This window comes from Coturnix japonica, chromosome 3 (genome assembly GCF_001577835.2).
Source record: "Coturnix japonica isolate 7356 chromosome 3, Coturnix japonica 2.1, whole genome shotgun sequence".
In the NCBI taxonomy this organism is placed as follows: domain Eukaryota; kingdom Metazoa; phylum Chordata; class Aves; order Galliformes; family Phasianidae; genus Coturnix; species Coturnix japonica.
In genome coordinates this window covers 33,522,897-33,541,349 of record NC_029518.1, presented here as the reverse complement: position 1 = coordinate 33,541,349, position 18,453 = coordinate 33,522,897, and the positions used below count along the sequence as shown (strand labels likewise).

The window sequence follows — 18,453 nt, the reverse complement described above, 5'->3', positions numbered from 1 at the left end:
AAGTGATGATGGAGTGGGAGCTATTGGTAATAGGTGAACAGTCGGACTGGTCTTTTCCAACCTTGGTGATTCTATGATTCTATGACAGGATGAAATATAGTATTAAGAGGATGTAGGGAATGAAGTATTTTACATGTTACTGATTTTTATCAGAATAGATTAAGTGATTTTTTTTAAATTTAATTTCATAATGAAGCCATATGATACCTCTATCCCTCTATCCAAATCATATAATTGCTATTAAGACTACTGATGACACTTATCCTAATGAAAATGTTTACTTTCCTTCTACCTGATGTTGGAATTATTTTTTTATTATTATTGTTACAGTACTTGATAGAATTTTACAGCCTGTTCATGGTCAAGCTCTCTAACTGTATTTTACTCATGTATTTTCTTTTTTTGTCTTTTCTTTTTTTTTTTCTTTTTTTTTTTTTCCTCATTGGTTTTGTTTTATAGAAGGAGATGCCCTAATAAGAAAACTGAAAAACTGGTTTTATAAAATGCCTATTTGGATTGTTAGCTATTGAATTTCTGTGTCTTAACTAAAGTAGTGGAGTAGTAGTTTGCTTTCTGCATCTTGGTTTTTGACTTTTAGATCTGAGTCCTCAAACATATTTTGTTGTCTCTGACTTTGGTGATTTCTGTGCTTGGTTCAAGAAGAGCTTCTTATTTTGACTTTCTAGAATACACAGGTTTGTTAGGATTTTGAGGACAGATACAGATGATAAAAATTTAGCAGTGATGGAATATATGAATCAGGAAGATATTTGTTATTAGCAGCTTTGTTGTATGAACATTTATAGTAGTTGTTATTAGATGTTCATTTATTTCAGTTTCAATCCAAGACCCCAACTAAAGCTACTGATCCAAAACCCTGCAGTCTTTGGTTTGGTCAGTCTTACTATGCATTAATTATGCCCTGACCTGTGGTGGTATCTATGAGAAGCTTAGAGAGTTCTTCCCATCCACACAATTCCATTCCTTCCAAAACATGGTATGGCAGCAAGTTTAATTTACTTTATACACACCACTTATAGAATTATAAGTAAGCAATGAATTTATAGGCAACTAAGTTGAATAAAAGCCATATGTTTTTTATAAGTTCTTGTAACTGTTATGTAGTGTTATAATTGATAGTATGTTATTTTCATTATAAGCTTTTATGCAGCTTCTGCATAAAAATAAGCTGAGTTCTTACCTGTTATTAAAATACTGAAGTACGATTTGCCCTGTCAGATCACTTAGCAATATTTTGCAATACTGGTGTGAGAGATGTTTTACAGGAGATTACTTGTTGGATTTCCATTTTGAAAGTTAAATTGGAGTATTCACAGGCATTGTTTGGGAATGATATGATGTGGAAGTGTTAATTTTAGTGCCATGTCATTAGAGGCAGATAATTATTAGTTGTACCACTGTGTGGGAGAAGACACATTGTCACTGTTATTTTTTGAAAATCTTCAAATTCCTTTCAGGCACAGCGGTGGCATCAAGGTAATGAGCATTTTGGCCGCTCCTGGTCAGCAGGGGATGTTGTTGGATGTATGGTGGACATGAATGAACACACTATGATGTTCACCTTAAATGGTGAAATCCTGCTTGATGACTCGGGTTCAGAACTTGCATTTAAGGATTTTGAGGTTGGTGATGGTAAGTACCATAATACACTGTGCTGTTAATGTAATTTTTGTTCCAGCTCCCTTTTAAGGTGGTGTGCTGCTTTTCATTTTCTTCTCTCACCATTTCTGTAAAGTTAAAATGTAACTATTTAGGATTGTTGTGTTAAATTGACATTTATTAACTGAAGACACAGTCCCTATTTCATATCTCTGTGTTTTTTGTTCTATTGTTAGAATTATGATGAGTTGCCCTTATGTGGAAGAAAAATGCTTTAAAACAGAGTAATAGCATTTAAAATGATTTAAATCTTTGATTTGTCTTTTTCAATTCAGAATTTCTGTTATGCTATGTACTGTGGATGCAGATCAAGTCTGAGTCACTTTGAGACACAGTGGTAGTGAAATTATCAGCAGTCACAAGATTCTGAAAATAAATTATTTTGGATTTTTTCACTCATTTTTCGAATATCTTGTAAACACGTTTTATAAAAAAATATATATTTATTGTCGCATGTTCAGTGTACAGTCCTAGTCCTTAAAATGTCTTCCTTGTAAGTTATTTTGGTAATATTTTAAGAAAGCCAACAGCACTATTAGATTTGTCTCTTATGGCTTTTTCTGTGTGGCCTATTGGACGAACTTTTGTGTTTTACTGTTTGATTGGTGTTGGTCGTTTAGAAAGGTGTTGTACTAGTGATTTTTTCAGCTGTCTTTTATAATTAGACTTTCTGACCCCCATTTGCAGGAATGTGATTGGGGCTCTGAATTCATGAGCTTTAACACTTCATCTGCACTTTGTCAGTTTACAAAGTAATATAACTTTATAAATGTACATATTTTTCATGTATTTTATGCATCAGTTATATGTCTGTGTCTGAAAAAGAAAAATAATGAACAGTAAAAGCTTCCTATGATGTTTTGGGGTTATTGATCCCTATTCTCATGGGGAAAGATAAACATTGTATCTATAAATTAGGTATTTCTCTGGTGGAATTTTAACTACTTGGCTTTTTTCTGGGTTTCAAAGACAAAATCTAATCAGCTTCTTTCCTATACTGTATGGGGAGATAAAAGATTGCTGTTCCCTTATATAAAATATTTGATCTGTGCAGAAACATGAAAGATGTATTTACATAGACAAATGAAAAATACATAAATATGTAAGTATATAATATTTGTGTCAAGCTAATTGAATAGATCTTGATATTTCGTGTTCATAAAACGGAAAATATCTGGAGTTTAACTTACTATTTTTAAGCTTTGTTGTTACATTCTGCTAGTGCCTGGGCCAAATGAGCTGCGACCAATAATGGTAGAAGAAATAAATGAATTTCATAGTGATTTGAAACTTGAGGGGGGCAAAAAATAAGTAAAGGAGATTATTTAAAGACTGCAAAGGAATAACAAATGAATTTCCCTAGGGAAATAATAGGAAAGGAGATGCAGATACATGCAAATGTGAAGTTGATTCAAAAGTAATGACAAATGAATAACAGAACACAAAACCCACCACCACCGAAAAAACACCTAATTTAAGTCCATTGAAGTAACATTATCACATTGTTAGTTCTAATTAACCAGTACCAGAGTGGTATGAATTTTTAAAATTAATTAATATATATATTTCTTTTAATGTACAGCATGCTGCTGATGCATTTCTTCTTCTTCTTCTTTTTTTTTTTTTTTTTTTTTTTCCCCACTGATGTAACTGTATGGACAAGAAACATTGCTTTGGTAGTAATTTTTCAGTTTCTCTCAATATACCATAGCTACTGGTATTTTATGAGTAATATAAAAAAATATTAGATTTGCGAGTAAAATTGTCGATGCCTTACCATCTTAGCAGAGAAGAGTACTTGATGAAGTACTCCTAGTTTCCTGTGTGGTGAATCAACAGTTGCATGAAGAGATTATTGGATAATAGCTTTATATCTAAAATTATATCTGAGATATGGTACTTGACATATAGGAGGTGATGTGCTACAGGTTACTGCTCGCTTTTTTATTGTTTGGATTTGTGCCTTTTTAAAATTACATTTAATTGTTTTATGGAAGTGAAAAATTATCTGTTTGTAATATATACAACTTGCATTTCTTTCTTCATCTTTTTAGGATTTCTACCTGTGTGTAGCCTGGGCCCATCTCAAGTGGGAAGAATGAACTTTGGAAAAGATGTCAGCACTCTAAAATATTTCACTATCTGTGGATTACAGGAAGGGTATGAACCCTTTGCTGTTAATACAAACAGAGACATTACCATTTGGCTCAGTAAAAGGCTCCCTCAGTTTCTACCAGTTCCACAAAATCATGAACATATTGAGGTCTGTGATTCTTTTAAAATGTTTCTGAACACTTCTTCTATGAGTCTGTTTTACTTAACATTTCTACTTTTGCATTTGTAGACAAGATTTCTAATTTGGTATGTTGTCCCAGTTCTGTACAAGCCTTGCATCTCTTACAAGTTTATTACATTCAGTGGACTTGATTGATAGTATTTCTTAATCCACAAAATCTGTCTTGTGTAAATCTGAGATTCTTAAATACAAATTCTGCAAGGTGGGCTCCTTGAGCAAAAAGTGAGAAAGTTCCAGAAAGTAGGTGTTTCTGCTAAATGAATACCCTTTGTTCTGATATATATGCTTTATAATGTGATTTTCCATTACTAATTGGGTTTTATCTTAATAAATATTTATTAGTTAGTTGTGTTAACATTTATGCCCCAGTGTTATGCATCTTGATGAAACTGAATTTGTCTTTTTATCATGAAATCCTTGATGATGAATTGATGAAATGGCAGCCAATGAGTATCACCCTTTTGTTTTTTTTTAGAAAAAAAATCTGTGTTCTTCATCATGCATATGTTTGTTGTGATTTGTTATTATTGTTGGAAATGTTGGACTTATGAACAGTCCCTCTTAAGTATTTTGTGTTGTAATGAAGGAAAAACTCAAGGTATTCATTTCCCCTTGAAATGGGAGTGCATAACCTCAATTCTTTTTACTGTTAACAGTGTATGGTTGCAAACTTTGCATGTCAAAAGTGCGTACTCTAGACACAAGAATTGAATGCTTAACCAGGGGAAATGCATCAGCTTCAAAGCAACTGCATTTTTACATTTGATAGGTGATGAGAATTGATGGAACCATAGACACTTGTCCTTGCCTGAAGGTCACACAGAAGTCCTTTGGTTCACAGAACAGTAAAACAGACGTCATGTTTTTTCGATTAAGTATGCCCATTGAATGTGCTGAGGTGTTCTCCAGAACAGCTGCAGGAGGGTTACCAGGCACAGGTCTTTTTGGCCCGAAGAATGATTTGGATGATTATGATGCTGATTCTGATTTTGAGGTTCTAATGAAAACTGCTCATGGTCATCTAGCGGCTGACCGGACAGAAAGAGAAAAAGATGCCACAAAACCAGAGTTAAATAACCATAAGGATTATGTTCAAGAAAAACCTTCACGTCTTAAACAAAGGTTTGTAGCGCATTAAATTTTTCTTTTTCTTTTCTTGCTCTTCACTGAACAAAATGCCAATTGGATCTGTTGAGATTTTTCCCTAATTATGTCTTGCATTTAAATATCAACTCAGTAAGAGGAAAAACTAACGTTCATATACCTATGTTGCTTCATAAGCAAGGTGTAGATTAAAAAGCATAAACTGTTGCTTTTTTTTTGCTTGTTTATTGTTGTGTTTTTTCCCCCCCCCAGCTGTTAGGGACCAATTGTTTAGTTTATTTTTAATGCTTTTATGATCATTACATGAAATGCACTATCGGAACAGTATTAGTACAAAAATGCTGTATATATATACTGATCTATTGAACTTCTAATATATATATTTTGATTTTACTTATTTTATTGCAGATTTATGCTTAGGAGGACAAAACCAGATTATAGTACAAGCCATTCTGCAAGGCTTACTGAGGATGTGCTAGCAGATGAAAGGGATGACTATGAATATTTAATGCAAACGTCTACGGTATGGTAACAAAGGATTTGTATTTTAGACTTCTGTATAACTACATGTCCTTGTAAGAGATTCAGAAACTAATTTTTGGGCATGCATTTAATATTTGTTTTGGTTTGACTTGACTGTCAATTTAAGACATTGTTCATAGAGAAAACCATAAATTAATTTATTTTTTCATTAACTTGAGTGTGCTTATTCTCTTTTTAAAGAGATGACTCTTTTTTTTTTTTTTTTTTTTTTGGATTTTAGAATAACTAAACGTGAAACAAAGTGATATATCAGTAAACCAAATACTGATACTTGCTCTTTTTATTGATAGTACTATTATTCAGTGAGAATATTTCCTGGTCAAGAACCTGCTAATGTTTGGGTGGGTTGGATTACATCTGACTTTCATCAGTATGACACAAGCTTTGACTTGGACAGAGTGCGTACAGTTACAGTAACTCTGGGAGATGAAAAAGGAAAGGTCCATGAGAGGTTAGTTACAATTTTCTTAAAAGGATACTGATTTTATCATCCATAAAGGTATTTAACAATTTATAAGCTATAAATACACTGAATTTAATGTAACTGAGTTGATGGGGGCTTTTTTATTGTTGCCTTTTTTTCTTTTAACTTTATGGAGTTCTATTGCTTGTGAGGAAATGGAGGAATAATGGTCTAATCAAATCAATAGACACTGAAAAGTAGAAGAGTAATGTGGCTTTTATATGTAGTTTGAGTCATTCAGACAATGTTCCTGTTACTTCAGGCTTTTGAAGTGATACAAAGTAAAGCAAAATGGCCTTATTTTTGGATTATTTATTTTGATTTTGAGAAAGTAAGAATTAGTATCAATATGCCTCTCAGCATTTCAGCTTGTGTTCTGTATCAGAAACTGTTACACCTAACAGTTTGCAGTGAACTGAACAATTTAAACCATGAATTTTCAAAATTAATTTTGTCTCCTGAAATTTTAGAACAGATTTTAGCTCCTTCATGTTTTGTCATCTTCATTTTAATAATCAAGTGAAATTTCGATTGAATTTTGGCTTTGATATGAGTGGCTGCTCTTTTCTGCTGTTTCTTGATTATATGGCTATAAAGTTCTTCTTAGGCCGAAGGATCTATAGTCTGTATCTCCATCTATAGATTTATTTGTTTTTTTGACATTCAGCATAAAACGCAGCAACTGCTATATGGTATGCGCTGGAGAGAGCATGAGCCCTGGGCAAGGACGTAATAATAATGGTCTGGAGATTGGTTGCTTAGTTGATGCTGCCAGTGGCCTGCTGACCTTCACGGCTAATGGCAAAGAACTGGGCACATACTATCAGGTCAGTATTTTTCGATGGTATCTTAGAAACTAAGTCCTCAGATTGCATTTTATTAGACAGTTTGTTACTAGATCGGAAGAAAAAGTAATTACCATTGTTGAAATAGTCATTTTCCCCTTCTATTTGTGCTTTTTGGAGTTTTATTTGAAGATTTTCATTTGCTGACTTTCAATATAGGGTTTTTTGTTTTTGTTTTTTTTTGTTTTGTTTTGTTTTTCCTGATATATATAAGTACTTAGATATAACAGTTTTTGTTTTCTTAAGTAATTAAATGCTTTTGATTTTTTTGTTGTAGGTTGAACCAAGTACAAAGTTATTTCCTGCTGTATTTGCTCAAGCTACAAGTCCCAATGTTTTCCAGTTTGAGTTGGGTAGAATAAAGGTAAATAATGTTAGGATTCTGGTTTGTCGTGTTTTTTGCAGGTTTAGAAATAAAAAGTATATCAGATTGTATTTTCTGCTTTTTTTTTTTTTCATAAATGTTTCATTCAGTGTGTTCATGATATTGAGCTGATATTTATTATTCCGAGTGTTTACTCTGCTGTTATTTCTATTCTTAATTCGTTCATTTAAAATATAGTACATTAGATGAAAAGGACTAACTGATTAGCTTTGGAAGAAGATATTGCAGAGTCCTGTTGATGTTTCTAAATCTCATCCTTCATGATGAAGTGAAATCACTTGGATCAGGAAGGCAGATATTTTATTCTGTAAACAGAACATGACCAATCTTATCTGCAGGTTAGGTTGGAGGAGTTATGTTAGGAGTCTTAGAAGAGTTTTGAGTTACCAACTGACTATACAAGATAATGAAAATTTCATGTTGCACTGTACTATATGTTGAATACATTTCTTGAGAAATATTATTTATTCCTTGTTTGGTAAAGATGATGAAACTAATCGTCTCTTATATTGGAATTCTCTAGAATGTAATGCCATTATCTGCTGGTTTATTCAAAAGTGAACACAAAAACCCAGTCTCCCAGTGTCCTCCACGTCTCCATGTCCAGTTTCTGACTCATGTGCTTTGGAGTAGAGTGCCAAACCACTTCTTGAAAGTTGATGTGTCTAGGATCAGCGAACGTCAAGGCTGGATGATACAGTGTCTGAATCCTTTGCAGTTCATGGCTCTTCACATTCCTGAAGAAAACAGGTTAACATTGTTTACGTGAATACGTTTGTCTGGGTTAAATTGTGGATATGATGTTAGACATGTAATAAAGTTTTCTGGAAGAGAAGCCCAAGTCTTTCTTTTTTCTCATTATTTACTGTTATAAATACAGAGGAGGAAAAAAAAAAAAAAAAAAAAGTGTTTTGATTTTAGATAATAATAATTTTTTTTCCTGATTTTATTTTTCAATGTTTTAAACCATAAATCTTTCTAGTTTTCCTCCAAAATCTTTAACAGATTGTGTAGTTATTCAACTTAGAAGTAATATTGTTTATAAATTATTAAAGATAATCTGCAACGTAGGCAAAGACCCATTTTCCTTCTCAGATTTACAGCATATTAGGAAAGTTGGAAAGTGAATTATTCCAACCCTATAAATGATACTGCGCTAATGATTTCCAAAGGAAGAATTCATTCTCTTAAGTGAGTTTTTGTACTGAAATATACTGTATTGCTCTTTTCTCTGCAGAACAATTGATATTTTGGAGCTGACAGAACAGGAAGAACTGCTGAAATTTCACTACCATACTCTCCGATTGTATTCAGCTGTGTGTGCTTTAGGGAACAACCGAGTGGCCCATGCTATGTGTAGCCATGTGGATGAATCTCAGCTTCTATATGCAATTGAGAATAAATATATGCCAGGATTATTACGTGCGGGATATTATGACTTACTCATAGACATTCATCTCAATACCTATGCAACTGCCAGGTTAATGATGAATAATGAATTTATTGTTCCAATGACTGATGAGACCAAGAGTATTACCTTGTTTCCTGATGAAAACAAGAAACATGGCCTCCCTGGTATAGGACTCAGCACTTCCTTAAGGCCAAGAATGCAGTTCTCCTCACCGAGTTTTGTAAGCATTAACAGTGAATGCTTTCAGTTCAGTCCTGAATTCCCGCTAGAAATCTTAAAGGCCAAAACAATAGAGATGCTGACTGAAGCTGTTCAGGAGGGCAGCCTCCATGTCAGAGACCCAGTTGGAGGTTCGACAGAATTTTTGTTTGTCCCTCTCATCAAGCTCTTTTACACCCTCCTAATTATGGGAATCTTCCACAACGCAGATCTGAAACACATCTTGCAGTTGATTGAGCCACGTGTTTTCAAAGAAGCTGCGAGTCTGGAGGAGGAAAAGGAACTCTCAGAGAAGGACCTGAGTTCGAATGAGCTCAAGTCAGAAGGAGAGGAAGAAACGAGAGGGGAGCAAGTGCCAAAGGAAGGACTCCTTCAGATGAAACTTCCTGAACCTGTTAAACTACAGGTAACTGCTGTGTTAATGGTTGTTCATGTTTCTCAGCTCCCTGTTTCTTTCCCTGGTAATTTACATTTCAAGGAATAGAGCAATCTAATGGTGGTTAAATAGAGAATTTATTTCCTCAAAGGAAATGACAAGATTTATTATCTTTCTGATTTCATGAACTTATTCACAGTGGATCAAACATCTGTTTTGTGAAATGGAATTACTTTCTTAATGAAGTCAACAGGGATTTCTTCATGTTTGTTCATTCAGACAGAAAAGAAGTGCATGTGCGACAAGGTGTAAATCCATTGTTCTTTGTATATGTATATTTTCTGTGTCCAAGGCACATAAATCTCTTGCAGATGGCAGATATTTCTGGTGTAGGATGTATTGCTGATCACTTCAGATGCAGTAAGTGACTAAAATGAAAATTTCAAACAATTTGTTTGACAGTAACTGCTTCTGCAAGGAATTTATCCTTATTCACATTAATTTACAGAGAAGTCTTCTTTTCTTGACTTTTATGATACTGTTTTTTCAGATGTGTCATCTACTTCAGTACCTGTGTGATTGCCAGGTACGACACCGGATAGAAGCCATTGTAGCATTTTCAGATGATTTTGTGGCCAAGCTTCAAGAGAATCAGCGCTTCCGGTATAATGAGCTTATGCAAGCCCTGAACATGTCTGCTGCTTTGACTGCCAAGAAGACTAAGGAATTTCGATCTCCTCCACAAGAACAGGTAGTTTACAACAGACTGTAATTTTTTTTGTTTCATCCATGTGTAGCAGAGTTCCTTTTTATTTCCAAGACTACCCTTTAGAAATAACCATGGTTTGCCTTTCCTTTATGTTTTCTGTCTTAAGATTAACATGCTGCTGAACTTTAAAGATGATAAAACCGATTGTCCTTGCCCTGAAGAAATTCGGGATCAACTCTTGGATTTTCATGAAGACCTAATGACACACTGTGGTAAGTCCTGTTATTGAGTGCTTTTCCTTTTAAAATTATAGTACCTTTAGAAACTGTCTTTCTAGATGATTTTAGGGAAATAAAAGGAATTAACTAGTCTAGAGGTTGCATTATAACAACAATAAATGCTGAAAAATAAAAGTACAGAATGCACAGTTAAAAATGTACATGAATTCTTATCCTCAAATGTGGTCAAACTATCAAACTAGAATAGAATGCAGTATGTTTGCTTCATGTAGGAAAAAAAAATAATAATAGGAAAGGAGAGTGAACTTCATTGTTCTCTTGATTTTTCTGTATTTCTTAGAGTGAAGTTATGTGAAGATGCTTTTTTGAATTACTTGGTCTAATTTTGTCATTGTTTTTCTTTTCTTAATGGAGAATTAGTAATTTGCATAACCTACAAGTAGAAGATTATTATAATTTTATATATATTTTATGGGTCAGACAGTGTGTTACAGTTGAGTGCAATAAATTAGTATACTACAAAGTAAGTATAACAGTTATATATGCCAAGTCTCCTATTTGCTGGATTAGTTAGACAGAGTTCATATCTAGTGAAATGGCTGAGTGGCAATTGTACTGACAGTTTGCAAATCGATGAAATACTACTACAGCTTATGGAACATTGCAACTATGGGAAAACAGACATTTGATATGACTAATTTCAGAGCAGCTTTGCATTCTAACTGATAAGACATCTCAGTATCTTTACTATTGATCTGGTTCAAGATATTACCATCACAACTCTTGTGTAACGTGATTCCATGTAAAATTTGAAGTTACTGGTAATCCTTGGTATGTTTAACATCAGTAACACTCCTAGGACTAAAAAATAAAATAAAATAATTGAATGGCATTTTTTCTTTTGAGCTTATTTTAGCATGTAAGGTCAGAATTTCTGTTTCAGTTGCAATGTATGCATGAAGGCAGAAATTAAAAAGTGGTATAATGAGCTCTCCTGTACAAGAGAGTAAATCCAGTGAGGAGCCACCAAGATGTTTGAAATCTTGGAGCATCTTTCATATAATAAGAAGCCAAGAGGGCTTGATTATTGTGAAGTTAAGGCTTATGGAGGGAATTGTATCAGTACATAAAAAACACCTGTTGGGTAGATTGAGTAAAGAAGACCGGGACAGACTTTTCTAGTGCTGTCTACTGACAACACAAAGGACAGCCAACACAGATTAAAATACAGAATATTATATTTGAAACTAAAGTATTTATTATCGTCATTATCATTATTTTAATTTTTGTTGTAAGGATATTAGGTGGAATTCAAGAACAGTTTGTCCAAAAAGGCTGTGCCATCTCCACTAAGAGAGATTCAGAACCTGAATTAAGTGGTCCTGAGCAATCTGCCAGAGTTAACTGGTTGACACTGGTTTGAGAAGAGAGCTAGAATAGAGGATCTCCAGGAGCTTGCTCCAACCTCAGCAAGTCTGTGGTTATGTAAAGCCTTGTGCAATTTCTTATTTTCTTACAGCGAGCTCTAGAAGTGTAAAGTATATCCGATGAAGCAGTTCACTGTGGCTACTTTCTCCTGACTAGTCATTAGAAATTATACTTGTAACTTGAGCTCTTTTGTTTTTCTGATTTGTTTTACCTAAAGAAATCTCATACTCCGGGCTTACTATCATTTGAGTCCTACTGTATCTATAGGCAATGTACATATACAGTTCTCTGCACAATTCCAAAACATAGAAATCAATATTAATTTGGAAACATCTGTAGTGAGTTAAGAAGAGAAATACATTTGCTATGTATTTTATGTATCACAGTACACAATTTATACAGTAGGTTAATAGACTAACATTATCCTTGCCTGCATTTTCTTGCCTTGTATATGTACTTGATCTGCATTTTTCCTAACTTCTGGTTAAACTTATGTAAATTGTTTTTATAGGTCTGGTAGAACAGAACCAGCATAGTTTAGTTTGAGTGTTTCTGCAGACAGAATAGAAAGCATTGCTGCAACTTGTCTACAATTATTATTTTACTATTTGTTATATATTTATGATTTCAGGAATTGAACTGGATGAAGATGGAACTTTGGATGGAAATAGTGATTTAACTATTAGGGGTCGCCTCCTGTACCTGGTAGAAAAAGTTACATATCTGAAGAAGAAGCAGGCTGAGAAACCAGTTGATGATGACGCTAAGACATCCTGTAAGGAGCATTAAAGCACAGTTTACACTTTATGTGCAGTTTATGTGTCCTAATTCCAAATAGCTAGAGAAGCGGAGAAGAAAGTTCTATTTTCAGCAAAAACTAGGTGGATTTTTAGTGAAACATCTGTGCACCTCAATATTTCTAGCTCTGACTCCAAACAAGCTCATCTGGAATAATATTTTATTTATATTTTATGTTAAGCAGACTTTCTTCCCCAGTGGGATGTATTGGAAACTTCTATTGAGGGTGGTGGGTTTTTTTTTTTCCCCCACACTTGATCCTCATTTTATTCATAATCTTTGTAGAGCATTTCTTGATTTTTGATGAGTTCGTGCTGACTAATTGTAGCAAGGTCCTGATTATAAGAACTTGCTCATAAAATCATCTGCAGCAGCTGCAAATCAGTATTTGCATGAAGGCTGACAATTGAAAAAAAGATTTCACAATTAAACCATAATTTGCAAAGCTATACTTGGAGAAAGTCTCTCCATCCAGCCTAAAATTAAAGACTGTGATTGTTGCTTTGTAGTTTTTCTGTCACTTTCTACTTTTCCATCTTTAAAAGAATTATTACGAGTGGCATCCAAATTCTGTGTGTGGCACATGGATTATGGAAGTGGTGTCCAAGTTGTGCTTGTGGCCAAGGATGATAGAACATTATTAACTTTTTTACGTGTCAATTGTGATTTCTTTTTATTTTTTTGCATTTATTACAATCATACTACCAAAGAATCATACAGTTGTTTGAGGAATGTGAGTCCTACAATGAACAGGAATGCCTACATTTAGATCAGGTTGCTTAGAGACCTTCCTGACTTTGAATGTCTACAGGGATGGGGTATCCATCTCCTCTTTGGGCAACGACTTCTTCTTAGGGGACTACTCTCAGAGATCTGAGAAACTAATGGTAATTTTGTGATTTGTTTATTTTCTTCACAGCTACTCTTCAGCAGTTGATTTCAGATACAATGGTGCGTTGGGCCCAGGAATCAGTAATAGAAGACCCAGAGTTAGTCAGAGCCATGTTTGTACTGCTCCATCGCCAGTATGATGGTATTGGTGGCTTGGTTCGAGCCTTACCAAAGACCTACACCATAAATAGTGTGTCTGTGGAAGATACAATCAATCTTTTGGCATCCCTTGGACAAATCCGTTCCTTGCTCAGTGTCAGAATGGGGAAGGAGGAAGAGAAACTTATGATTCGTGGATTAGGGTGGGTAATGTCTCTTAACGTACAGATACTTATTTGCTGTCTTGTTATTAAACTTGAATGTAAGTAGTCTACATAGATGTAAATGCAGACTTTGGCATTAGTTGTGTAGGATCTTCAGTTGTAGCATCATATGCATTATTTTTGGATAGTAGCAAGTGATATGCCAAGCTTTTCTTGTGAGAAGAGATGAAAATGTAGAATATCTCAAGTTGGAAAGAAACCCACTAAAATAATAGAATTCAATTCTCGGGTCCACACAGAACCACCCCAAAATCTCACCCTATATCTGAGATATAATTGTGCAAATTCTGGCATCTCAGTGCTGTAACCACTACTGTGAGGAGCCTATTCCAGGGCCTGACGACTGGTGGAGACCTAGCCTGAACTTCCCTGCACATGGCTGCACAGCTTCATGCTGTTCGCTCAGGTCCATATGTAGTTTCCTTACATAGAAATAAATATACAAAATATATACAAAGATAGTTTTGTTGTCATGTTTTAAATACTGTGCTTGTGAAAATGGACAGCTTACTTGACAGAAGTCTTTATGTGAATGCAGGTGCAAGATGTTGAGCCATTCAAATCCTACCAGCTGTCAGCAGATGGAGTTGAATACACAAATGTCTGCACACAGGACATCTTTCTGTTGTGCTGCATGTAGTTGGTGCAACTTGAATTATGAAGTAGTTCATGCAGTATGATCTTTTCTTAATTATTTGATGAAAACATAGTCTAATATGAACTGCAATTGGAAGTAACTGTATAAAGAAAGCATAATCATCTTTACAAGCAAAGTTGCTTTATTTTTTCTCATTTTTTATTTTTTTCCAAAGAAGTGTTCTCATATCAGTGATATCTGGTGAGATTAAACATCAGTATGTTTCAGAAATTCACAATTGACAGTAGCAATGACAAGAAAAGAGACAAGATTTTACAAAGAATGCCAGAAATGCATGAAGTTTAGCTTGTGCAAAATAAATTTTTCCTTTTTTTCCCCTGCTCACTGGAAATCTAAAATATGCAAGCAATTTGTATAAATAACTTTTGCTCATCCATTATGAACTACTTCATGCCTTGCCAGGAAGTCCAGTTGATTTTCAGTTCACTGTACTAGATGTGAGGTTTGTCATTTTACCTGCTTGCAGCCAAAATATAATGGGATTTCTTTGTCCGCTTTTGTAGTTGTGCATTTGAGTTGTTTTGTTTCATTAAGCTGACACTCAAATGATTGAGTGATTTTTAGATTTTGACATGGTTGTGTCTTGGGTGAGGGGCGGGAAGCCAATCTCAGTAGTTTTCATTTCATATTCTTTTTGTTAGCATTATTTTTCCTTACCATTTTTCTCTGTGAAGAAATTTATTAGTTGGGCTGATTTAATTCTTAACAGTCTGGTGATATGTTAAAGTTTGATATAAGGAAAATAAGGAGGTATTTTTTTGTTAAGTTAGTTTTTTTGCTGCCTGTTCCTCTCATCATTCTTAATAGCTTCTATCATAGTCTTATTTATCTGTTAGGTTCCACAGCTGTGCATTTAGTTATTTTATAACCTAACCTGAGCTCCAGCTGCTATTTAGAAATGCCACGTGTTTTATTGTGAGTGGAAAGCATTCCATTCTTCCAGCTCAGAGATGGAAGACTCACTTGTTCCTGCTTAAGAACTGTTCCCACAGAAATTCAGAGGTTTTCTGAAGTATGACAGTTCACAGTGAAGTCAGCAATTATATATATGAAAGTGCATGTACTTTATGAAATAGTCACAGAATCACAGAATTGTAGGGGTTTACTGAATAAAAAAAGAGATCATCAAGTCCAACCCCCCTGCCAAAGCAGGTTAATATAGTAATGTAGTGCCACTGGACAGTCCGTAGGCATTTCAACTTTCTGCACTTAATTATTGCTGTGAAAGAGAGCTGCTGTAGGCAAATAGGAATTTAGTATGCTTTGGCAGAATTCCATCATTGAGTTCTTCTTCCACAGCATTCAATATTATTCCAGAAAGAAAATGTGGTATTGGTAGTTTTTGGAATCAAGGTCCATCCTTTATCACCCCTGGTCTATTTGGACAAAAGTATTTCTAATAGTAACTTGCTAGTCCTTTTCTACCATGACCTGTTGGTTTTTACTTCTACTTCTGCGTTGCACATGATTTAATGACTAAATACAGTTGTTAGAAATGTAATTACTTTCTAAAATACAGACTTTTATTGGACATGCCACATCTGTATAAAATACTGAAATTGTAATCCTCAAGAATGATTTCCAAGTATGTGAATCTATTCTGCTGAAATATGTAGAAGATAGTCCTTCTGAGTTGTAATTCAAGAACTAACATTAACATTGGCTAATGTTTCTATGTTTAGAAGGTAGCTGGATCTACATTCTCTCTTTTGCAATCTTCTTAACCTTGAAGGCAGATGTCAAGCATTCTGAGTCTGCAAATATTCTGAAAAGAGTACTTTATCAGAGAATATGAGTTAGTTGAATATAAAATTGAAGCTGATGTTATATCATTCTTCTAGCTTAGCTATAATATGGAAAAATAAAAGGTCAGATACTTCTTTATTGTGAGTAAAGAAATGCAATATCTTGTAATGGTGGGAAAGGGGGAGGGCAGAGGTGTTAGGTGAGTAGAGAGAGAGAGACTGAACCAGAAGTTCCCAAGATAATTCTTTACCTCACATGATGATGTATCACTTCAGATGGTGCAGAATTTTCACTGTCATTACACTGTGATCTGTCAACTTTGTAAATAACACAATAACAAAATAGTCTCAAAAATGTAATTGGACTTTTTCTTTTGTATTTCTGTAGAGACATCATGAATAATAAAGTATTTTATCAACATCCCAATCTCATGAGAGCTTTAGGCATGCATGAGACAGTCATGGAAGTGATGGTAAATGTACTTGGTGGAGGAGAATCCAAGGTAAAGCAATTTACTGTTAAAAGACAGAGAATTTAAAATATAGCTGTTCAAAGCTTTATGGTGTAAGGTGACAAGCAGTCATTGGAGACACTGAGAACACAACCTTTTACTAATTTCCCATAGCACAGAAATTGATCATCAGGTTTTTTAGGAAATTCCATTCTTCTGTTCTAGAAAAAGATGGAATTAGCTCTGAATTTGTGTGCTTTAAGGAAAAAAAAAACCACAACCATAAAAGGTGAATACCACTTCATCTGCTTAATGGATTTTAAAGGGATTTCAAGGATCTTTTTCAAAATTAATTAAAAAAGGATGAAATATCACTTTGTAAATCTGAACATTAACATTGTTTCATGTTTGAATCTTGAATTTATGTGTGAATCCAGCTCTTATTTTCAAGTTAAAAATCAGATTTGTGTTTTCTAGTGAGGCAAAGAAATCTCTGTTGAGTTCAAGGTAAAACCTAAAATTAACTTCACTAGTATGCAATGAATTCTATGCATAAATGCTAGTATGTTAAATGACTGTTATGTAAATGATCTTTTGCAACTTTTATGCTTGTTTTAGAGGTTGAGCTTTAGTCTGTTTTCACTTGATTTTTAGGAAATCACTTTCCCAAAAATGGTGGCAAACTGCTGTCGTTTCCTATGTTATTTTTGCCGCATTAGTAGGCAGAATCAAAAAGCTATGTTTGATCATCTTAGCTATTTATTGGAAAATAGCAGTGTTGGCCTTGGTAAGTAATGTGTGTGGCTTGTGATGTTCTGAACAAAAACTATTCTTTTTCTCTTCTCCTGTTGTTCACTGTCTCTATTTTTTTTCTCTATTCATCTGTGCTGTACTTTGTTTGTTTGTTTATGTCTTGAACCTTCTACTTTATCTAAGAAAAAAATATCTTCATTAGCTTTGTCTCTAACTCCAGGCAAAACCATAATGTTAACATTGAGTTGAGGTAATATCGTCTACACCTGCTAGTGTATGCCTGGACAGCAAGGAAGAATTGGTGTTTAGTTGCAACATTTATGGAAGAGAATAAAATCATGATTTTGATAAAGAGGATTGTAAATGAATGTTGGCAGTCTTTCACTATGGCTCATTTCTCACTGCTGAGGCTTGCTCTATTATTTAATTCTTTTGACTTTTCAGTATATTTCTATGCCAGTGGGACAAATATGAAGCTCACTTTGTTGACTGTGAGTACATAGGTGCCCAGAATTAAACTTTACATTTTTTCCTAAAATGTTAACTTTTCTTTCCTGGGCTGATGTGTTACAGAGAAGATGCATTCTTCCCTTATTTAATTTAGTTGTGTTCATTCAGAATAAATATAAAAAAGTCCTTATTGAGGTATAAGTATGGGACAGAAAAATAAACCAAAATTCCTTTTGAAGAAAGAATGCCCAAGTGAAATGCATTTGGAGTGTTAGTAAGAAAATGTCAGCTTTTACTAATACTGTATTGACTGCTGTTTCAACAGAAATAAATATTCTGTTTCAACAGAAATAAATAACGTGTTGTAGTATTTTGAATCTGAATGATACATTCAATTTCAGTATATTAGATAAAATGTCACTCTTTTGGACATAAAAGTTTCTTTACATTTTCCTCAAAACAAAGTTATCTCAGTTAAGAATACTGTAAAGGATAAGTTCTTTAAACAGTCTTTGTAATGAGAATAGGAATGTGTGGGATAGGTTGTCTAGGGTAAACATCTATGTTGTATTTTGAATGTCATGTTTCATATGAATGCAAGATGTTTATACATTGTGTGGTTTAATTTGTATGCTTAAAATAATGTGCAAACTAATTACAGAATGTTATGTTTGATTAACTATTT

The 18,453-nt window shown here is 34.1% G+C and overlaps 1 protein-coding gene across 1 annotated transcript in view; it reads left to right on the top strand.

Annotated features, from left to right (window-relative positions):
- The window catches only part of RYR2 (ryanodine receptor 2), a 303,963-nt gene that overhangs the window by 185,871 nt on the left and 99,639 nt on the right, over positions 1 to 18,453 (top strand). Inside the window, exons 29-43 of the mRNA XM_032443314.1 lie at positions 1,479 to 1,653; positions 3,735 to 3,943; positions 4,746 to 5,098; positions 5,489 to 5,603; positions 5,914 to 6,074; positions 6,754 to 6,913; positions 7,209 to 7,295; positions 7,840 to 8,066; positions 8,554 to 9,352; positions 9,873 to 10,073; positions 10,198 to 10,303; positions 12,330 to 12,473; positions 13,416 to 13,689; positions 16,502 to 16,616; positions 17,220 to 17,352. Of these exons, the coding sequence (XP_032299205.1) occupies positions 1,479 to 1,653; positions 3,735 to 3,943; positions 4,746 to 5,098; positions 5,489 to 5,603; positions 5,914 to 6,074; positions 6,754 to 6,913; positions 7,209 to 7,295; positions 7,840 to 8,066; positions 8,554 to 9,352; positions 9,873 to 10,073; positions 10,198 to 10,303; positions 12,330 to 12,473; positions 13,416 to 13,689; positions 16,502 to 16,616; positions 17,220 to 17,352 (3,259 nt within the window). The remainder of the gene's footprint in view (positions 1 to 1,478; positions 1,654 to 3,734; positions 3,944 to 4,745; positions 5,099 to 5,488; positions 5,604 to 5,913; positions 6,075 to 6,753; positions 6,914 to 7,208; positions 7,296 to 7,839; positions 8,067 to 8,553; positions 9,353 to 9,872; positions 10,074 to 10,197; positions 10,304 to 12,329; positions 12,474 to 13,415; positions 13,690 to 16,501; positions 16,617 to 17,219; positions 17,353 to 18,453) is intronic.